At 44.2% G+C, this 23,965-nt stretch overlaps 2 protein-coding genes across 14 annotated transcripts in view; both read left to right on the forward strand.

The window, feature by feature from the left end:
• LOC6526806 (protein turtle) overlaps window positions 1-11,947 on the forward strand; it is a 39,701-nt gene extending 27,754 nt beyond the window's left edge. For 5 of the 13 annotated variants that reach the window (XM_015197974.3, XM_015197980.3, XM_039371589.2 and 2 more), the window contains 3 exons: window positions 4,212-4,625; window positions 8,730-8,844; window positions 9,437-11,947. In XM_015197974.3, the coding sequence (XP_015053460.1) occupies window positions 4,212-4,625; window positions 8,730-8,844; window positions 9,437-11,171 (2,264 nt within the window). In that variant the 3' untranslated portion in view covers window positions 11,172-11,947. Of the gene's footprint in view, window positions 1-1,969; window positions 4,149-4,211; window positions 8,845-9,059; window positions 9,134-9,436 lie in introns of those variants that run through there. The other 8 variants (XM_015197977.2, XM_015197978.2, XM_015197976.2 and 5 more) reach the window with 7 other exon arrangements.
• Window positions 11,948-14,849: 2,902 nt separating this feature from the next.
• LOC6526807 (protein borderless) lies at window positions 14,850-22,464 on the forward strand. Its single transcript, XM_002087873.3, has 6 exons — window positions 14,850-15,443; window positions 19,423-19,930; window positions 20,007-20,416; window positions 20,907-21,135; window positions 21,381-21,587; window positions 21,649-22,464. Exons 1-6 carry the CDS (start codon window positions 15,222-15,224, stop codon window positions 22,236-22,238), a joined length of 2,166 nt encoding a protein of 721 aa, XP_002087909.1. The 5' UTR covers window positions 14,850-15,221; the 3' UTR covers window positions 22,239-22,464.
• The last annotated feature ends 1,501 nt before the right edge of the window (window positions 22,465-23,965 follow it).

The following is a 23,965-nucleotide window of genomic DNA, read 5'->3' on the forward strand; positions in this document are numbered from 1 at the left end:
CGCCGTAGGTGCGGCAATTTGAATGCCTTTGTCGACGTTGCCGCGTGTTTTTCCAACCGCTTTGCGATAATAGTTAATTTTATCCTGGCTCGCTCTGTCCCCCTCGCTCCCCTTGACGCCCCCCTTGGTTGTGTATGTAGTTTCACCTCCTGTATTTATGTATGTGTATGTAATCCCCCTGCCCCCCTCCACTCGCCCACACACACACACACAAATAAATGTTTTCCCCCATTTAGCGTATTTAATTTACTTGTGTGTGCGTGTATCACAGTGCGTATACGTGTTTGGCGCACGCGTAGGTTTGAAAAATAAGGAAGAACGCTACAAAATATCAAATAACAACAAGGACGAAGCACTGGCAGCGAAAAACAATAAAAAAAAAAAAAAAACAAAAAAGGCGGCAACTCTGGCGGCAAATGTGCGCCGTGTTGTGTAATGCAACCCTGGATTTCGTGTACGTGTGTACCTTTTTTTGGCGCTTGTAACGAAACACCTACCCACTACAAGAACCATCCAATGCCACCGCCCATCTGACCGCCCATCCGCCCACCCATCCCACCACCCACCAGAAACCACCCACCGCCTCATTTCATCCTCAGCAGCCCAGTAAACTCCAACAACAACAAACACAAGAACAAGAACCAGAAACAGAAACAGAACAGTAACAGCAACTAAAACAAGAACAGCAGCTAAAGCAAACGCCTCGCAGAAATTGTACTTCCTTTGGCATTTATTTTCGTTTGTGCTCCTTGGTCGCCGCTTTATTTTTCTTAAAATATTTCCTTTATTTTAAATCCTGCATAAAACATCAACGGTAAACCATTCGCCCACTCACACACACACACACACTTGTGCATCACTCTGTGTGTGGCAGTGTGAGTGCGTGTGTGTGTATGTGTGTGCGTTCGTGCCGCATTTGTTTATGTCGAGAAATTTTCATACGCCACGTAGACCCGCTGACGGTGGCACTTGCTCACATTCACCATTCACCGCTCAACCAACCCCCCGCCACCCCGCCATACACCACCTCCCCTCCCCCACCAAACTAAAGTGGGTGGTACAGGGCGGTGCGTGCTGCTTTGCCTGCTGTTTTATCCATACGGCGCAGCGCTTAAAAATTAATAACAACAATGCGAGCAGCAGGCAGCGCACTGCTTCAGCATTTGCAACATTTCTGCCCTGACATCCTGACATTCGGAAAATTAAGTCACGGAAATATAAAACGGGGGATACCCTATAAAAAGGCAAGGTTTAGCATAGAACTACATAGTTGCAAAGTTATATAATTGGTAAAATTAAGCAGCTTTAATCGTCATATTTAGTGCAATAGTAATCAAAATTTGTTAGTAGATCAATATGTAAAGTGGAAACAAACAGTATAGATAAAACCTAAGAAATAAGCAGTGAAATAAATAGATAAATTTCTTTCACTTCGAAAGGTTTTCCTAATCGGAACCTTGCAATACCCTGCAGAATATTGACTCTTTGTCAACTGCATAATCCTCCGGATCCACCAAGAACCCAACCACTTGGCATGCCCAGCGGGAGAAGGATGCAAATCTAACCAGAGAAAATGCATGTCAAGGCTGATTATAAACGAAAGCCCACACACATGTGCACTTATGAATATTCAATGCATTTCACTGTCATAATTACGGCAAGGTTCCGGTTGCCGTGCGAGTTTTTCTCTGTTCTAGGCAAGAGGATTTTGAGTTTGCATTCGATCAAGGTAAACTAATCGAGGACTCGTTGGCGAGCGATTGAGATTCTTTCGCTGAGGTAGCGGCCTCTGACCTTTGAGAACTGTGACCCCGTAGTTAGCACAACTTTCGGTACTTGGATTGCACTTTCTTTCAATTTTCCAAACACGCACTTCACCCTTTTTGCACACTTTAGCTTTAATTATTTACTCGACTTGATTTGATTTGAATTTTGTGTTTCGTGTTTTGTGTTTCTCATTTATTTGCAGACCTCTTAGCCTATTTTGACATTTACTTTCACACCGACTCGCGTGGCACTCTAGTTTATTCGCCGCCCAAATTGAGAGTCAAAGGTACTCGTATTGAACATCATTACGTAAAGCGTTGTTGGAGTGTTCTAGTTAAGTCTCTAGTGTGTAAAATAGCTTCAGTTGAAGGACTCTTAAGCAGCATATGCATCATAAGTTACCAGTCAATATTTATTTAGCTTTTTCCATTAACTTTCGCTAATTATCTGTTGTTAATGTTTTTTAAAAACTTTTCCACTGCAAATTGAAACACCTAGAACTTAACTGAACAACCTACATCAGTGCTGCCCTGCATTACTTCTCCCATATTTTTATTTTCCCTGCCAAGTGGCGCTCAAGTAATGTCTCTGTCTTGTGAAACAGCTAGTAATTCCTGCAAGCGGACTGCAGATTTACTGCGGGTCACCATGAACCTCAATCCCCTGAATCCCCGATCCCCACAGCTGCAGTCATAAATAACATTTAACCGTGCGACGACGCCCAGTGCCTTTTTGTACCCCCGACTTTACCCTTGACATTTTTACAGTCCGTCCGTCTGCTACCGTCTACCCATCTCATTTAGGCCTTTTTTTTTCCCAGCCGCTTTTCCCGGGCCATTTTGCTTTTTATGTTTGTCACTTGTCTCGTTTATGTTATGTCAAATCTGCGCACATTTTTTATGCGGGTCGAGAATTAAAGGGTTGCCACTGCCACAGCTACTGCTCACTTCTGCCCCATTCGCATAATCAACTTTTGATATATGCGAGTGCGAGGAGTATGCGCTTTCAAATCCCGCGAGGGCTCTTTAAAAGCATTTTTAATTAACATACATACATACATAATGAGCGTGGCATTTTTCGTTAGCACCATCGTCACAATAAATGGCTTGCACTTATTTTCCGCACGTGGAGTGTGTGGTTGGAGGGGGGCATCGTGGGGAAATCCCCGAAAATCGCGAAATATCCTTCCATTCGCACCGTCAGCTCATCGGATACATACACTTTCCATAAACACACATCGTTTTATGCTGTTTCGAAATTTCATAAGCGCCATTGGGAGCCACCACGAATCGAGCGCCATTTACATGACATATTGTGTATTACTCCAAGCAGTTTTAATTTGCATTTGCATGTGCGACAAGCCGAAGCCAGAATACAGAATCCAGAATACAGAGTCTACGGTCTACAGCGCCGAAATTCCATCGAGACTGGCAGTTAATTGCATCCAGCAGGAGTTCTCCAATCAGGAGGTCCTGACAAGCGTACGGGGAATTCAGGTTATCCTATGCCTATAATTCGTTTGCATGCACTCAGCAGTATCCTTGTGTAGTATCCTTTTTTTTTTCTGTTGCCACTTTTGCCATTTGCAAACACGAACGGAAGTTGGGGACCCACAAGTATTCAAATGCGAGTACGAAAATGGAAAGTTTTATGTGTGTATGCTAATTAAAATGTGTTTTTGTCAATCCCCTCACAGCCGGGACTCTTTGTCATGAATAAATGCATGGTGCAAAAAAAGGAAAGGAAAAGGTTGCCAAGAGTTGCAAAAAGCCAAATGGAATTTTCATAAAGCTTTTAAGCGTAGCCAAAAATGAAATAAATAAAATCGCCTAAAACAGAAAGGGGCGACAGCTTACACTGCGCCATTTTTCTCAGATATTAAAGTTTAGTAATTATTATAATTAAACATATTTTTTTAGAGCTTTCAGGCAATATTTAATTCGATCAGATTTAAAGTAGGGCTTCTTTTTTAAGAGACAATTGGAAAAGCCTAGCGACAGAAGGTAACAAAGAGGCAGTGGAAAATACTTGGCGCAAACAAACAAGGCATGAAATGAAATGCAAATAAATCAAAAATAATGCAAACGATTTAACAAGCGTACACTGAAAATAAAACGCTTTTCAAGGGGGGGAAAAACAAATAGTTAAACGCTAAGGGTTAAATTATTGAAGCCAATTTAGCGAATGGTGGCCTTTTGGCCCAAGTGGCCTTTTAAAACGAATTCAACGATTTATGAGTGAATAGCTCCCGTAATTGATTTCAATGTATGCATATTTCGTTGTCGGATTTCACCTTTGTACGTTGTTGGCAATTGAAAATGGTTTAAATTGCTGACTGGAAAACAAGGCAGGACAAAACCCCGTTTCAATCTACTTTTTGTGTACCTACTAATGGATCGTTTTTTTCTCTACCACCCATTTTCGCACCCCTTTATCAAAACTAGGTCCCAAACCAGGACCACCGAGGAACGTGTCCGTGACGGAGGTCTCGAATGGATTCCTCATCACGTGGCAGTCGCCGCTGGAGCGGGCGCACATCGTCAAGTTCTACACCATCAAGTACCGGACGGATGCGCAGTGGAAGACACTCAACCGGGGACAAATCCGGCCGGAGGAGACGCAGTATCTGGTGAAGAACCTGGTGGGCGGAAGGACCTACTACTTCCGGGTGCTGGCCAACTCGGAGAAGTCGTACGAGTCCAGCGACGAGGTGAAGTTCCCTGTGCCGGCACGTGTCAAGCACAAGGCGATTACCGCCGGCGTCGTTGGGGGCATCCTGTTTTTTATTGTTGCGATCATTTTATCGGTTTGTGCCGTAAAAATTTGCAATAAACGTAAACGACGAAAACAGGAAAAAGGTAACACTGAGGCTAAAGCTAACACACACACTTGAAATGGTTTTTGATGACAATCACAACTTGATAATGCTAATGATAATGCTAACGATATAGATGTACCGATACCGATCCGTGCGATACTAATATTCTTAATAATCGTAACAGTAATCGTAATAATCGATGACGATGTTCTTGTTGTTGGCGAACTCGAACCCGAAACCGAACCGAAACCGAAACCATTATCGTTATACATACGAATATATAATACTAACATACTAACTAACTAACTAACTAACAGCCACTAATTATTGATTATGTACGTACATTTCGAGTTTCCGACGGCAGAGGCCATCCAATTATCGATAACTTTGAACCGATTACCGATAATCGTTATTTGCTATGCTTTATGAGTTTTGCTTGGGCCATGGCAGCCCCTTTAAGATAGCCACTTCCGTTTCCCGTTCAGTTTGGAAAGATTGGTTTGTTCGGCAACAACAGCACATTGGAATTTGCATACGAAATCGTTTGTTTGCCCAAAGTAAAATATTTGACAAAATTTCTGAGCCGCTGAGGCATTTGATATGAAATTCTCCATAAATTATGCCTGTCTGAGAAATCTGTATGATTTGTACGTTTTCGTTGTAGTTGTGCAAGTAAAATTGAGTTACAATTTGGCAAAAGTTGCTGAAAAATCTCTGTATATATATATTTACATACTAATTGGATTTTGGTTCGCTTTTCCTTATTTCGTTATCCTTATTTTCTGAATTCTCAATTCTGTATTCTAATTCTTGATTTCATTAGCTCTGAGTTTCTCGTTATCCGGGCCCAAATACCCCCCCCTGGTCCCATCTATCCATTTCCGTAGACAAAAGTGACTTCCCCCCCAGATCTTAGTTGAAAATTGGCCACCAGACCTCGCCCCCTGAAATTATCAGTTTTGTTTGCATTCCATTACTTAAGCCTTCTGTTCGTATCATTGGGCCCATATGCGTATTATTTCTGTAAACTCAATCTGGCTTCATAGCGCTTTGCAGCCTGTTTGTTTTTTGAATTCATCGCATGAACATATTACTAGTTGTTGCCACTTTAGTTAAGCATTAAGCCAAGATGCCAAACGCAATCGATTAAGCTCTGTCCCCGCCTTTTTCCCGGGGAAAACCCCTTTCGCAAACCAGTATGAATTTCCCGGCCCAAGTTACCAGAGAGCGGAAATTGAAAATGCCAGGTCCAGAGGACATCCAGTATAGCCAGGACATCCATTATTTGACGCCCGCTGGCTTTAATGCAATCGAATCAAACCCGGACCGAATAATAATAACCAGCCCAAGCCAAACCGAAACAAAACCGACCATATCGAACCTCTGTCTCTGCTTTTTGTTATGGTTTTTGCTTTAAACTGTATTTTAAGTGGATTAATTAATGTTGCGTTGTTTAAATCAATTATTTATGTATACTTTCCGAGACCCCCCCTTCCCCCACACACTTACACAACACGGAAAAAAATAATGAAGAAGAAACATACAATGAGCAGGGAAATTGCGAATTTTTAAATCAATGCAGCCCATTAGCTGTGAAATATGATGAACGTATTCTATACAGAACACATTGTTCTCAATTTTATCCTCAATTTTTTTTTTTTTGTCATGCTGTGGTAAACACATTACGATAGATTAACGTAAATGCGGTAATAATATATGTAAATGTGACAAGCCGATAACGCTGATGGTAGAAATGCCTTTATCTACAAACCATTTACAAGCATGTTCTTGGCCAAATCGTCGTTGTTTCTGCCCAGGGCTGAGTTCATGACAGATAAAGGCATTTTCAGCACTGAGCATAGACCTACATCATCTATATACATGGCGATTGACCATTTATATAGCGCAATACTGGGCAGACGTTTTTTGTAAACAATTCACGCACAAAGATGGTAAAATAAGCCCCACAAACCAAGTCGATGATAGAGCATTCGAAACTAGAAAACCGAATCCGAAACATAAAATGATCGCGTCGCCAATTGATCGGTTATATCCGGTTCATATTCGCCCTTGTCCGCCCAACTTTCGGGACCTCAAACAGGTGGTTCTGACTCCCTGATTTTAACTATACGAGTATATATATATATTTTGGGGTCCGAGTTGGGCAGTCAAAGGGCGGAGCGACCGGGCCAAGTAAAATATATGAGTAATGCGCATAGTAAGACCCCCTAAAAAACCCCAACATCGATGCAAGCAAGGGTAAGTTTTTGCAATCATTTTAAGTCGATGTCGTGTACCACAGATCCTGAGTACTGACAACTAAAGGTTATTTTCAGACGAGTTCCCACCACCACCACCACCACCCCAACCAACCAACCAACCAACCAACCAACAAAACAACCAACCAACCAACTAACCAACCAATCAAGAACCAACAACCAACTAACCAACTAACCAACACTGACATCACCACAACCATCGATTAAGCATCTGCAATCCACTAACAATCCGCAATGCTTGGGTCTCAAGTTGTCAGTGCCTCTCTTCTCGGGCAGATCGTTCAGATACTGCTGCACTTTCTCGCATATATATATTTATATATATTTCTCAAGCACCCCACACATTCCAGAGCTCACAGATTTCATAATTACCCAAAAAGCAAAAAAATAAAAACACAAGCACTGCCAAGCAAAACATGAGAAAAAGGCCAAACAAAAACACAACTTCTCGAACACTTTTCGGTTTTTTGTGTGAATCACTTGTACTTGGGCAAAAGTTTTTTTTGTCGCTTATCCTCAGTTTGTTTTTGCATCCCCATTATTCCCCCATATAATCAGCAATATTTGGTTTTCGATTTGCATTAAAGTTCAGTTCTAGTATCGCTCTCTCTATCTCTTTTCCGTTGGCACAATTCGTAACTTGACCATTTAAAAGCCATTTCACGTGTCATTGTTTTTTTCCCAACCATTCGAAGCCAGATCCTAAATAAAATACTGCGAAGAGCACACGGCTGTGTATACATGCACCTCGTTGGGTGTGTATATGCTATATGTTGTTTGCTGTGAGGCCAAGTTTTCGCATATAGCCGTATATGTATGTGGGGGTTCCCCTTCGACTTATTCGATTTAGTTTGTCATCAGCCGTCAATCGCAACTGGCCGGAGGAGCATTAGGTTTCGATTTAGTTGGCATTGTTATTCCACGACCCCGTAGTCGCCGTTCAATTACCCAAACTCCGCGAAATTGGCCCACTGGTTCACTAATTGACGCCTCCTCCTGCTCCACACATGTAATTGCAATGTAACCCCAATCGAATGAAACTAACCAACAACATAGTTTAGTCGTAGTCATCTAACTGCTAACTGCTAACTGGTAAATGGTAAATAGCAACTGTTATCTGCTAACTGGCGGGTGTTTAGTAACCCAGTAACTGCTAAAATTTAAACAATCTAAACTTATTAGCCACGACAACTGAAACAACAAGAGTGTGTAATCTGACGATGCTGGCATGCAAATGGGCTTAATCAACGTGACCAGGTGCACAGAGAGAAAGAGTCGTGTCAAATTCGCTAATAACAAATTAAACAAATTAAAAGAGTTAAATCTCTAGCTGTTTTTAAACTATTTGTAAAGGTTTTCAAATGCAGACAGTACTATATTTTGTATGTGAAATGGTGAAGATACAAAGATACAGCATTTTATTGCATACTTTTGGACGCAGTTATTAGTGATTTTCAAAACATGGTGATTTCTGTGGCACCCGACGTGTTGCAATCATGCCATTTCATACATATTAACCCAAAATCCCAGTTCCAACCATGTGAAAGACCTTTCTCTCTGCAGGACCTTAATTACGCCACGTCCCCGACAAAATGCAAATAAACATAGGCGTTATGCCAGTCTGTCCTCGATTTAAGCAGAGTTTCGAAAAGAGCGTAATCGCATTTATATACGTCTATATGTAGAGAGCACCGTAGTAGATATATGCATATGCATAGACATAGAGATATAACCCGTGAACGTCGTGTGTGTATATAGAGTGTGTGTGCTTGGTAGCTATACGTACGGTGTACGGGTATTTTATTTACCGGATTGGACGGCTCACGCTGCACGCCAAATTAATTTTAGAAATTATACGTTTGCAGAGTTCAACATGGTAGCTTGCAGGATAACGGACGCTCGTAACATTGCCGCCAATAATCATCATTTGCACAATCGCAGTACGGGCTCAATTTCCTCTGGTCAAGTGCCTTTAAAAAAGTGAGTATACATTGCATCTGCATTAATCTGACTCCAAATTCCCTTCGCCGCCCAACTGCCAACCTAATCTGAATCTGTATCTGTATCTGAAACTGAATCTGAAACTGAATTTGAATCTGTATCCGTATCTGTAACGTTGTCATCTATCTGTCTACCCATTTCACACTGATTGGCAACCGCCATGCACGTTCCACCGATCTACTATCGCTCCATAGCAATACTGAACATTACCGTGATTATGAAAGCGTTTTTATAGTTCCAGGTCCATCCTGTCATAATCAAAATCGTAAGCAAACTTTTCTCAAACTTAAACAAAGTTTTCTTCAGTTCAGTTGACTTCTGTTAAGTGATTTTCTTAGTTTCTCTTTCTGTTTAGTTTTGAGTTCCTCATTTCTGTGTGAATTAGGTGCTTCTTTTAATTCATCTTAAAAGATGTTGAAACAATGATAAAGTTTTCAGTTAATTGAAGCATGTCTTTTTCATTTTACTTATTTTGTTCAACTTTGATTGACTTTATTTCTAAAGATTGAGTTTTATAATTACCTTACCCATTATGTACACCCATTAAACCCATTTCTCCTTAACCATACAGGTACAAACAAACCCGAATATCAAGTCTAACCGCCATTCTCATTGCCATACTCCACTGGATCTGGCCACCTGATCGCTGCACCAACTGCCACTCCATCTACAGTTCGCCAAATCTCGAGGATGGCGATGAGGACGACGGGGCCGGAGGACGAAGGCGTTCCGTAAGCCGCATCCAGCGGAGCCTTGACGGACGCTTTGTGCTAGATGTGGAGGGTGTCTCGAAACTGGGTTACTCGCAACAGACGCTGGAGTCCGGCAACGTGGATGTGGTGGACGGCGGGCTCTTCGAGCGGCGGAACAGCAACGTATCCCAGAAGTCCTCCAGCGATGATGGTGGATTTCTATCGCGGCGCAACTTCATCACAGCTCGTGCCTCGTGGCGTCGTCCCTTGGTGGCCTCCTCCAGTCAGCTGAGTCTCCAGTCGGCGGCGGACTCGGCCAGGGGCTTTCTTCAGGGTCTGCTGAAGATCGGGGCCAAGCAGTCGGCAGTGCCGCCCAATCCGCAATCCTACTTCGATGAGGCAGTAACAGGTGCCCGCTACCAGAATGTTCTGCGTCCCTACACCAGCAGCAATAATTTGTACGGCAATGCGGACAGAAGTAGGCCACTGCACATAAATACGATTAGTGGCAGCCTGAGTCAGCAGCAGCAGCTTTACACTCCCTCAAGGATCTCCAGGATATTCTCCAGTTCGCCCCAGCATCTGCAGCCACATCATCAGCAGCTTTTGCTCTCCAGCGGCGGCAGTGGCGCCTATCCCACCCACTTCAGCGACCTGAGCACCGTGTATCCCCCCAACTCCGCGGAACGTTCGGCGCACAATCTGAGCAGCAGGTATAGATACTACTCCCAGGAGCTGCCTTCGCTGAGAACCATTCAGGAGGAGACGCGCCGGCAGCAGCAGCAAAAGCAGCATCCGCTGGAGGATCACTTTGTGCCACTCCAGCTGCCGTCGCCTCCGTCGTGGAGGAGCTACTACCAATCGCAGGCCAGCTATCGCCCCCGCACACGCTGGTATCCACGTCATCACTCCCGGCTCTTCAGTAACCGGCAGCAGCAGCACGAGATGCTCTCTCCTCTGCCGCAACTGAATCTAAATCTGCGCAACTCCATGAATCCCGGCGGCCTGGAGGCCTCGCCGGAATCCCGTTCCAGTTCGAGTGGTTTTGGTTCGAAGAACACCTCCAACCACCCGGGCAGTACCAGTGAATGGCGATTGCTGCCGCCGTATAGAGCACCGCCATCGCCGCCGAAGCATTCGGGCTACTTTGGTGGCCAGCAGGCCCAGGGACAGACGCCACATGGGTCGTACTCGTATCCCAGGGCCACAACGCCACCGTACACGATGGCCCACTGGCTGGAGATGATCTCAAGACTGAACGCGGCCACGGACAGTAATCTACCGAAGGCGCCGTGTCCCGTGGACGTGGGCAGTGTGGATGGGCACTACGAGTTCGATCCGGCCACGCCCACACCGAGTGCATCCAGCATGCTGCGCGAAGATCTCAACCTGCACATAGATACCCATCCCTACCACCATCACACGGTGGGTCCCCTCAGTGGGAGTCTGCTGCACAGCCACGCCCCCTACGCTGGAGGGGCCAGAAAGCAACGATCTCTGCCAGCTCAGCTGCCACGCTATGACAACGTCGAGGTGCGACTGCAAGCCATGAGGGAGGAGTTCTATGCCTACCGCAAACGCCAGGCCATGCAGCAAATGGAGAGCGTTTGCTGAGCCAATGAAGCATTTAATTGAGCCACACCCACACCCACGCCCACAGCCACTCCTACACCCACGCCCACAGCAACGCCCACATGGAAGCAGATCCATCGATATATGACGACTAAGTTGGAGAGCAGCGATTCCCAGAGGCAATCAGACGCGATATGATATTGGATCAGACCCCCCAATTCACAGATGAACTTTAAAAGTTTGGCCCCCTGCAAACTCACATCCAGAAAAATAACAAATAAATAAAAAAGAAAAATAATAAAGAAAGGAGAAAGCAAAACAAAACACTTAGAAGCCAGAAACAATTAGTAGATTTAAACGAGACGAAAGCTGTGTACATATATAGTTTGGGGGCTGAAGGAGAGCGCCCAGAAGTTTAAGTATAATATTTAACAACTATAGCAATTATAGCAACATATTATTACAAAATCGATAAACGTAAAATTGACATTTAACGCAAGTAAATGGAGCAAACATTGTTTGACGACATATGCAAAGAACAAATTACAATTACAATTAACTATTATTTACGAGTGTATTAGATATTGATACTTAACGTAAAACACAGATCGAGATATGTTAAACATTGAGCATTAAACATTAAACATTAAACATTAATTAACAATCCACAAGCGTAAGCCTAAATTATGTTACATTACAACTAAACTAAATTAATACGGAATATGCTAGCTGTTAAGCATTTAGTTGTTAACAACTAGAGCAGAGATGATCGAAGTGGCGACGACTCAAAATAAATGCGCTAAAAGTAATTAAAACAACATATAGAGAAATTGTTTCATAATTAAATTATTTAACGACAAGAAACCTACAAAGCAAATAAAAGCGAAATGCAAAATGCAAAATGCGAAAAGCGAGATGAAAACAAATACAGTTTAACGAAAATTAAATGAAATATAACTGCTGCATATATGTTTACTGTTGACCTACACACGATAATTAACTCGAACAAATATTTATTAACCCAAAAGCAAAAAAAAAAAAACGAAACACAAAACAAAAAACTAAAAACAAAAAAACATATGAAGATGATAGGAACCCCGAAACAAAGCGTTGATAGGCTATTTTTTCCGGTTTAAATCACAGCCCAAGACTACGTCAATATAAACGATAGATAGAGCAGAGGATCCCCAATCCAAACCGAAATCCCCAAAGGAGAAGAGAAGAGTTTCCTGGGTTCCCGAAAGCGATGATATTTGGTCTTAGGTTATAGGTCAGTTGTGTAAGAGACAGCTCCCCGGATGCAGCTTAGTTTAACGAGTTTAATGAGGCGAGGCGTTTCTGTTTTTTAAGTACTTGTTAACGATAAACGATTAACGATAATTGATTAACGATTAGCGATAAACATGTCTAAAGATCAAATTGTACGGATTGATGGTTTGACACAACTTGACGCCAAAACACTGCCAGAGCGAGAGATGCGAGAAGACCGCGAGTGTGTATAACTTGTGTAAATTACAGAGCATATACAGATATAATATGATACCGAAAGCGATAACGATAACGATAATGATAACGATAATAACGATTACGATAAAACTATTCAGGGGACGGTTGGAGCGCGAAACAAATCAAGAAATCAACTACGAATCAACCGACTAATGATCTCAAGCATTTCTTTTTGCCTTCGACTGCAAAGCCCCCACTTTCATTTCTAATATCAAATTTCTAGCCCCAAAATATATGAGCCCGTCTGTCTGCCTGTCCGTCTGTCCAATCCTTCAAGCGCCACCATTAAGTCCTAACCAAAGTCCTAATCAGATGGGATTATCCCCAGGAGTTGGACTTAAAGTTCGGTGCTTGTTGTGCTTCAAAGCCACAGAGAAAATCGCACTTAAATTGAGATAAACTAGGATAACAGTTCTGAGATGCGAGGGAAACTCGAGTTGTGTTGCATGTATTTTGTAAATGTTGAGGGTATTCAAGTAAATAAGTTGTTTTTTGTAATGCCTAGGACACCGACTCTTTGACACGCCCACACTGAGAATACACACACACTCACACAAACACTGACACACATACACGCGAACACATTGAGCGTTTAACTAGAACGAAATAAATTAATTAATTAACTGAGCATTAATGGCAAGCGAACGAAGTGAGAAAAGCGCAAGCGAATAATTGCAAAATTGCGAAATGACAGCATAAATTGAATTTTAATTGAGCGATGTTAGGCGCAGGACTTTAAGGCAAATAGATACATATATGATTATTTATACGAGTGCATGTACGAGTATATATGTATATGCGGTAGTATACATATGGATATAGATACTGGATTACACGGCATGTACATTAAGTAAGAGGAATACATTATAAACTAAGTTAAGTAAATCTAACGCTTTAGTCTGCCACTTTGATTTTTGGACAAGGTGCGCCAGTTAACTTTTCGACTCAACTCGATTCGACTCGACTCAAATGAAATGAACAAACATAGGAACTATCAAAAGAAAAAAACAAAAATACAGAATTATAAGAATGGGAATCTATATTCTTTTGCACCTCCTTCCACTTCGACGACCATTTCGCAAACCATTTCCCCAAACACATCAACTTACCAACTTTCGCCTCACTTCTCCCTGCCCGCCAACTCACACACTTTTCACCTTTCACTTTTCACTTTCTAGACCTCTTCCCACTGCAATTCCAATTCAGCATATATAAATCGTACAAGGATAAATCAGTTTAGAACGAAATATATTGTAATTAATACAGACACACAATTATAAAGAGAAATTAGCAAAATGAACAAAATTTTTAAACAAATAAAACTTACAAAACAAAGCAAAAAAAAAAACAAACAAACAAACAAACGAAAAACCAAACAAAAACAAATAAAAATACAAAACTTGAAATTGATCAAATAAAAACGTAAACCTGTGTTTTCATTGCCTCAGTCCATCTATGTACTATGTATCTAAAATATCCCGGAAGTTGGACTTAATTGATGCCCCTTTGCTTGCACAAAAATATCACTCATACGCCAGCGTGGCCAACCTGAAGACGTCGCTGGCATTGGGGCAATTAAAGTAATGAAATTCACAAAAATTCCGTACAATTCGGATCCTCACTGGATATATCCGACTAGGAGGAGCGATTGACCCCGTTTTTTAGTGTGTGAATTCCCATAAATGGGAATCAATGGCGAAAATGGCCTAATCTTCGCCTTTTGCCGCTGGGATAGTTCACTCTGGAGGCCAAATGCAATATCTGCAACACTTTGGCGATCGGCTAATTACTTAAGTGAATAAACGTTTGCGAAAGCGAATTGTGGGGGAGACGCGTTCCAGACAAAGGAGACCCCATCAAAGCAGCTGGCGTGGGCGTGTGTCAAATGTCAACTGCAGTCAAACGTTTGACAGGCGAGAGAAGAGAGAAGATCACAGCATAGAAATGCTGATCGGCTGGGTAGGTCGGCTTTTCAGTGTGCTACACTGAGAGAAAGAGGTACAACATTCAGATCACCTTATACTTTTCTATGCTGATAACGAGAGTATGTCTCACATGAGACTGAATAATCTCTGCTACTCACAGCTTCCTGTTTAGTACATTATTTTGGCACTCAATCAAACCAGCCACCACATTCTTTCTGTGCAGCATATATCAGCACAAAAAGCTCGGCCTTTACTGTCACTCGTTCTGCAGTCTGATCTCGATTCGGACTCGGCATTCAGTAGCGCTTCTCCAGCCGCTCAGTTCAGTACGCGACCCTCGAAATCGAGCCACAACATAGCTGCCACCGCACCACCGTATACTATGTCATACAAAACCTGAACTAAAAACGGAACTGCGCACAAAGATATAGTAAACAACGGATCGGGTTTCGTGCGCCTTAGAAAAATTCTGTATTCCGCGTGAGAGGCTGCGCTTCGTTTAGGCCCCCAATTGACCTGATTTCGTGGCTGGATTTTAATTTGATTTTCTGCATTCTGGCAACGCGGAAACATTATGCAAGACACCGCGCGTGTGTGACTGACCGAGTGAAACAAGTGCAGCCAGTGAGAATCGCCAAGAATACATAAATCATACATCAAAATGCCAGCGAAACGCAGCAGAACATTCCGGCAATCCGGATCCGCGCTGCTTTCTCTGCTGGCGATCATCTTCTTAATGAACATATCCTGCACGAGTGGTGCCCGCGATCACAGGCGACCCAGCAACCTGGAGGCCAAAGTGGGCTCCCACGTGGTCTTCAACTGCAACATCGACTTTCCCTTCGATGCCCCCATTCCCTACCTGGTGCACTGGAGCAAGGACGTAAGTTTGGTCCTTGGTGTCGTTTAAGGATATGAAGTGATTATTTTGTGGCTATCAGAAAGAGTGCATAACCTGCCAATATTATTATTTAATATTACTTACGCCACAAAAAAGATGCGAGAAATGTAAATAAAGACTAGTGTTTTTCTTTTTTTTTATCTGAGCTGCCCACTCAGTTATTTATGGCTCACGCCGACGCGCACGCAGTTCTTAAATGAAATTGTCGAAATTATTATTTTATCAGACACGTAGGTGGCTCGTACCCCGGACCCCGGACTCCGGACCCCGATCCCCGGACTATGAACACCCGGAATACGAACCACGGACGGACTGACTGCCTGACTGACTGACTGACTGACCAGGGCCCGTCCGGAATGCTTGGTTAGCCTTAATTGCGTCTGCTGGACGTTGCTGCTGGTGGAGCGCAGCATGGAACGCGGCTCCCACATTCATTAAAAGGGCCAGACTTTACGACCCCACTGCGAGAATCCCAGTGGGCGAATCATATAAAAAGTGTGCGAATTTAAATAAGGAATTGAAGGAAAAAATACAAAATCCCTATATCCTTGCATTTGTATCCGTTTAATTTAACAAAATATTTTATACAGTTTTTTGTGCGATTTAAATTTCAATTCAACGAAATTCTTTATAATTCCCCGGGACTCCAAAAATGCAGTTTTTCTATAAAAGGAAATTTTTTATTTGGTTTTAAAGCATTGATGAGTCGACGGCTTAATAAAAGCACTTAATATTAAACTTTTTTCATTTTACCATAAGTGAAATAATACTTTAAGTAGGCTATTCCTAATTATTTGAAATATCATTATTTTGCTTTTACTGGTAATCATTTAACATGGTTTTTCATTGCTGCTGTTGTTGCAATGTACTATAGTGCATTATTTTTGACCAGTGCATCGCATCGCAGAAAATGCAATCGTCGTGCCAGTGGGGTGACTCCCCATCCACCATTCCCGCGGAGCACGGGGTGACCAAGGTGGCTGTGTTGGTGGCTGGGGGGGCTTGGTAGCTGGGAGCTGGAAGCTGGTGGTGGGTCCCGCCCTTGGCTACTAATTAAAGCGCAACCACATGCCGTCGATCGGGTTGCATCCTGGTCGAATCCCTGCCCTTGCCCGCCTGCAGTCGTGTTGCATTTAAATTAAATTTGAGGCATCGAGAACTGATTTACAGTATCGTCAAACACTTTAAATTACCAGCACAGATGGCATAGAGACAAAAAAAAAAAAAACAAATCGCAAAAAGCGTAGAGTGTAGAGTATCAATGTGAAGTGTGACATCAAAGACGGCGGGGCAAGTGGACCAGTTGAAATCAATTTCAATTGGATTCAATCGAATTGAATGGCTGGCATTTTGTTGACAACTGTGAGTAATGCAATTTAATTCAATTGCAAATTCATCGCATTGCCCCCGCGCCTCCCGCAGACAATCAGTGCGAGTTTCAGATACAAATATGTTCCGCGCGCGCGTTAGTATTTAAATCGAGTGAATTGCCATTCATCGCACACGCCCGTCATCAGTGGCCATCAACTGTCCACATCTGACCCCCTTAACCCTTGATGCCCCATGCTGGTACCGCTTATGCTTTTGCCTACTTAGCTGACTAACTTAATTTGCTCTTTTTCTGATATTGTTCCGCTTTCCTCGGTGGTCACTCCCCGTTTTTCCATTGTGCTCCTCTGCTTTTTGTCCACTCGGTCAGCGGGTCATGATGTCATTTTGATAGATACACTACTTTAATTGCGCTGGAAAATGGGCTTTGGCATGGGTTTTTCGCTCCGATACGGAATGGTGGGTAATTAAACAAATATTCGCGGTACGCGGTATTAGAGTCCGCGCTAATATGCATAATCTGTCTGATTTATGGCAAGTTCGTACTACCGAGTATACTATGCATAGTAGTATGGTATAGTATAGTATATTTATTCCATATTCTATATTGCCGAGCGACTTTCACGGCCACTGCGAGGCTGGGCTGCATATTTTCGCGCCACAACGACGGCAAAATCACCGGATAAATCAAGTTACGTTTGTAATTGGTTAGATAATGCTGATAAATGTGTGTGCGGCGGCAGACGACACTTGGCACACAGTTGGGTGTACTGCACATAATCATAGTCATCACCATCATCATCATCATCATGAGATTGCAAATCGCAGGACGGACTGGGCGGATCTTGAGTGCATCATAATCTAGTCAAGGCGGCTGTCTACCTACGAGTTCGAGTACGATAAGTACGGGTGATGCCATGTGGGTGACATTGATGCCGCACGGTGCATCATCATCATCATCTATCTATCTATCCCGATCTCAATTAAAGCACAAACCTAATGTCAATAGATCAACTGACACCCGCACTGCATCCGATGCTGGAGCGGCACACAATTAAACGCAGCCCATATCCCATTGCACAGCTGCCTTTCTGCGGTCGCTGGCTATCAATAACCGGGAAAACTGAATCCCTAGCATGCGGTTTATGGGGTATTACAGTCCTAGTGCCAGTCCGCCTGGCAAATGCAACAATCTATATGGCATATATCTATATACTATACTATACTATACTATACTATAGCATATGAGCCACATAGACGAAAGTCAAGTGCGCAAACAAAGCGAGCATAAAAATGTGTGTGGCAGAGCAATTAGAAGAGCGGCCAGCGACCGCAGCAGATTCGATTGCATTTAAATAATTTAAGCTTAACGCGGTTTTTTGCCCAACTCTTTGCCATATGATGCAACGCAAACACATTCTGTTTACTCGCATCCCATTATTATAATTTTGCCTGGCGTTGTTTTTTATTCCCACTTTTGTTTCGCCGTGTCGCCTATGCATGAGCATAATTGCCAGGCCGTATATTTAATAAATATTGACAAATATATTCAGCATTAATTAAAATAAAAATAATTTAATATGCCACCAGGCAAAAAAACGGCAAAGAAGCTAAAGCTTAAACAAAAAACAGCTTTCGAATTGAATTATTATCCATTTACCATGGCCATAATCTATTGGCCAGCTTAGAACTTTTTATGCGCATTTTTGTGTGATAATTTTGACTGTGGCAGCCACAAGATATTTTATGCAGCTAAATGCTTAACCGAGCTATTTCATTTTAAATCCGTAACTTTGAATGGTTCACTAGTTTTTGAGCGCATCAAACTGATTTATGGCGTGCACTTTTTCACTATAATGGACAGCTCACAAATCCGAAATGAAGTGGTGTTTGAATAATAAATTGATGCATTAGTTCGTCATCGACCTAATTATTGTGATAGCTCACTATAATACTCGATTATAGACCACTATATGGCAGCTGTTGAACTAGAATCTCTTTTTGGTCTTGAATAGTACGATGTGCTGAATTAAATTCGAATCCCATTTCAGGGGCGAGCTAGCATTGAGCACTTCAAGTGCACCGCGCCACGTGTGCCCATTTAAATTTGTCAACAAAGTAGCGGCATGGGTGCCACACCCCTTCCGGCATCCCTCCCCTCGCCACACGCCCATAGTTATTGTTATATTCTTGTGGGGTTTTTGGGGGCCCACCGCTGTGCTACGTCACCATCATGGTTACGGGAAAATGTGTAACTGGCGGTGGCTGGGGAAAATGGGTGGCCCTCTGTTGTGGGGCCACAGCGGGAGTTTGCGAAAATGATAATGGTGCATGGGTGGGAAATTGGGGAGAAATCGGGGGGCATAAACAATCGCACACACACACGTCGCACACCAACGGTTACAGAGCGAGTGTGCGTGGGCGTACACTCCATATAGATTCCGCATTGCTCATGATTTATAACTGCAATTGCATGGCGAGATGGCGCAGCAAAATCACTGCCAAGCAGGGACAATTTTGTATCTACATAGGTATATCGCACGCCAGAGTTGCAATTCTCAATTGCAATTTTATGGTTGGTATGTTCTTACACAAACTATATACATACGCACACACCTTGCCTCGCCCACAGAGCAAGAAAATCTTCACCTGGTACGAGCAGGAGACCTCCACCAATGAGCTATTTAATGGCCGACTGCATCTGGTCGAAAACCATCCGGAATTTGGACGCGCATCCGTCAATCTGACCGCCATCCGGGAATCGGACCAGGGATGGTACCACTGCCAAGTTAGCTTCCCCAATCGCTCGCCCTCGGTCCGCAACAATGGCACCGCCTACCACCTGGCCGTCCAGGGTGGCTCCCTCATCCGCATTCCCCCAGTGAATCAGACCATCCAGGAGGGACAGACCGCCTTCTTCCATTGCGTTAAGAAGAATCCGGAGAACTCGCAGGCCTCGTGGTACAAGGACGGGGTGCTGCTGCAGGAGGTGCAGGATCTGGTGCGTAGATTCTACACGGGTCCCGATGGCAGCCTCAGCATCGATCCCACCATGATGAGCGACCTGGGCGAGTACGAGTGCAAGGTGCGCAACAGCGAGGGCGAACTGCAGACGGCCAAGGCCTTTCTCAACATACAATGTGGGTATTTTAAATTAAATAATAAATTGTAATTTACATTTATATTGATAATACCCTTTAATGTGGCATGCCCCAGATAAGGCCAAGGTGATTTACGCCCCGCCGGAGGTTTTCCTGCCGTACGGCCAGCCCGCCGTGCTCGACTGCCACTTCCGTGCGAATCCGCCGTTAAAGAATTTGCGCTGGGAGAAGGATGGCCTGCTCTTTGACTCGTACAATGTGCCCGGGGTGTTCTACAAGATGAACGGCAGCCTGTTCTTCGCCAAGGTGGACGAGAATCATGCCGGCAGCTACACTTGCACGCCCTACAACGACCTCGGCACGGACGGACCATCGCCGGTCATCAGCGTGATTGTGCTCCGACCGCCCATCTTCAGCGTCACGCCCAAGGCCATCTACATCCAGAAGCTGGGCGAGGCCGCTGAGCTGCCCTGCGAAGCCATCGACCGGGACGGAAACAATCGACCCTCCATTGTCTGGAGCAGGGTGAGTCCATATGGTCCACATTGTCCACATTGTCCATATTGTCCATATTGTCCATATTGTCCATATTGTCCATGTGCTCTCCGCACTGTCATTTTGCACTGCCTAAAATGGCGAAAGGCGGCTGAAAAATGGTAATGCCAAAAGGGGAGAGCGTGCAGTCTCACTTGATTGCATTTTTAATTATGCATACGGACAGTACTACCTGTCCCCGTGCACAGCATGAAAAAAGTGGTTACATGTGGCCATGGCTATTATAAAGGCACACCATCAAAGTTATATTCTCTGCCATTCCATTAGATTTGCTGCCATTAAAAACTTAACTTAAGTGTATAGTTGCTACCATTTTCAGCTCATACATTTCCCTATTGATACCCTATAAAAGGCCTCAATTGCTTATTTTCTTATGATTTCCTTTGATTTTCCGGTGTAACTCCGATTTCGCCTCCGGTGCTCTGACACTCCACTCACTCTGCATCCGACCAATTTGCAGAAAGACGGGGAGCCGCTGCCGGCGGACAGGTTCAGTCTCAGCGGCGGCAATCTGACTATCACGGGATTGGTGGAGGGGGACCGTGGAATATACGAGTGCTCGGCGACCAACGAGGCGGCCACCATTACGGCGGAGGCCGAGCTCATGATTGAGAACATCGCGCCGCGGGCACCGTACAATCTCACGGCCAACAGCACGGAGACCTGCATCACCATACGCTGGCAGCCAGGTGAGAAAATGGGTGTAATTGGGTGTGGAAATGGACGCAGGCCAGATGCTCCGCACCGCATTCGATATGGAGTGTGTGTGTGTGTGTGTGGGGATTTCGTTGATGGGCTCGCACGGAAGCTTAGTGTGCAACCATCATGTGCCAACTGCATCACAGCTTGCATGTCAACTTGAGTCCTCAGTCCAGTTAACTCTTAAAGTATATAGTTTCTAAGCTCAGTTTGTTTTATGTACCCTGCCTCTTAGGTTACCTGCGCCCAAACTTGGAGTACACTGTGTGGTATCGGCTCATGGAGGCTCCCGAATGGCGAACCCTTCGCGTGCTGGACAAGAAGGTGATGGAGGCGACCGTGCAGCATCTCCAGCCGGGAAAGGAGTACGAGTTCATGGTGCTCAGCCAGGACAAATACGGCGACGGCATGTTCAGCAAGCAGTTCCGCTTTCAAACGCTACGTAAGATTCTGTTTTATCCTCCGGGGTTAAAAATATTTATGAACAAATCCTTTTTGTGCAGCCTCGCCCATTAGAGCGGATGACTTCGATGCCCAGCAGCTGCAACACGATCTGGGTCAGGTCACAGCCCCAGCCGGGGGACTGGGAGCACCCTGGAATCTCACTGCCATTAGCAACCAGCAGGGCTGGCTGCTCCACTGGGAGCATCCCGTCCAGGGATTGGAGGGCTTGCGCCTGTACGCCGTTCGTTGGTGGAAGGAGCCGGAGCACTTCCTCATCGGCCACGCGGAGACCTTCGACAACTACTACCAGCTGCGCCACCTCAAGGAGGACACGCTGTTCAAGGTGCAGGTCCTGGCGGTGGGCACCGAAATGCAGCAATCGGTGCCCAGCCACGAGCTCCTCATCGACGTGCCATCGCAGCGGAAAGTGCGTGCCCTGATCATCGGCAGTTCCGTGGGCGTCATCTTTCTGCTCTGCGCCCTGTGCGCTTTTTTATACGTGAAGCGGAGCTGCCTAAGGCACCTGTTCGCCAAGGATAGCTCCGCCGGCGAGGATGAGGACACCGCCGAGAGCGGCGACTGCGACAGCGACGAACAGGATCATCGGGAACGGGATCGGGACAGCATTAAGATACGCCAGTCCACCTGAGGATTGCTCCAGATCCGCTGGCGATTTGACAGCAACCATGTTGGCCAGTGAAACTAAGCGACGATAGAGGAGGAAGTGGGAGGTTGTTCAACGTGCACCACCAGTTCGTGGAAATCTGACTTTTAATATACGTCTAGCTGCTATCTGTACCATAAACTCTACTAATTGTAACGCCAAACTAACCGCATTCGAGAACCAAATAAAACAATTAAATAAATGAAACATACTTGAATGGTATTTCCGATATTGGGATCCGAATCATTGGGAATTTCTCTGATTAATATTCTTCGGCTTCATTTCAAATAATCCGCCTTATGGGCACTATTTTTCGAAATAAGCTTTTTCGAAATCGCCGTATGCTTATTTCGAAAACTTGCTTAAGTCGAAAGCTTTGTTTGAAATGCAGCTTTCGCGTTTGTGAGCTTTTCCGTTACGAATGGCAAGATTTGAATATTAGTCACCGCGGGATTTTTGAAAACGAGTTTGTTAACAGCCCCCGAAAACAGTGTGTCTGGCACGTTTTCCAGCCACTGACGCATTCGTTTATAGCCAGCTATCAATTACGTACCCGAGCACTTGGTTATGCACTGACAATTGTTTTGGGTGCCCATAGCTGTGATTCGAGATTTTAAGTCCGCAAAAACACCTGAAAGTACTGCGAATGCACTGCAATTTGCACCCAACTTGGCTTAATGGCCAAACGTACCTGCCAGATTCGCATTACATTACGGCAAAGTGCAGCTGCACTTGGCTCTAAGCGAAAGGCAATTCCATTAACTGATAAGACTCGATGACACTCCAGACTAATAGGGCATTCCCATTGCCATGGAAGCCATTGAAACCGAAACCGAAATCGAGTTGGCTATCGTCCATTGGCACTTTAGTATATATTTCAAATTGAGTCTCGCAAACAGTTTCACATATTAGTAGTGCTATATGTAGGCTTCGTTCAGAGCTGGCACTCAATTTAAATATGTGCATAGAAGCTAAAAACAATTGGCGGCTGATATGAAAATAAACTATTATTAAGGTCGATGCGATTAAAGGTCCCCCGACTGCGCATTTTCCCCGAGTCTTGCTGCTGGCAATATAGAATCACGTTTTGGCTTTGTTTGAGATATGATATGCAATTTAATAGGAGAAAATGTGGAAACTGGGGGGAGGATTACTCATGCTGCTATCAGCTCCCCTCTTTCCATTTGCCCCCTCCTCGCGTTTCTTCAAAGAAATCGCAATTGTTTTTGTTTGCTTCCAAGTGCTTTGTTCTGCGATCGTGCGGTTCAAAGTTCGCTATCACTCAGACTAATAATGTAAGCGAAAACACTGAAACTCTTCAGGGATATCCAGTAACTACAGTGTGAGAAATCAAGCTGGTAGCTATAAAAAGTTTATCAGGGCTTTTCTGATCTAGACTTTAGACTGAACATGGTTTGAATACGTGCGCGTACTGCCAACTGCCATTTGGAAATTCTAGATTTAACCTCTATTAAAAAAAGAGGGAATTGCCTAATTTAATTACAAAATAACCGCTTTTTTCGCCGTGTACCCCGCTCTCTCTCCTCTCGGCTTCTCTGGGGAGTTTCGCTCCATCAAATCCAAGTGCAGCTGAACCCAAATCGCACTGGATTTCCCACTGGGCCGTCCGCCTTTGTGTGTGTTTACAGTCAGCTGTTTTCGGAGCAGCGGAACGCCAACGCACACCTATGCGCCATGCGCACTACCGCTCA

This window comes from Drosophila yakuba, chromosome 2L (assembly GCF_016746365.2).
Source record: "Drosophila yakuba strain Tai18E2 chromosome 2L, Prin_Dyak_Tai18E2_2.1, whole genome shotgun sequence".
Taxonomy (NCBI): Eukaryota; Metazoa; Arthropoda; class Insecta; order Diptera; family Drosophilidae; genus Drosophila; species Drosophila yakuba.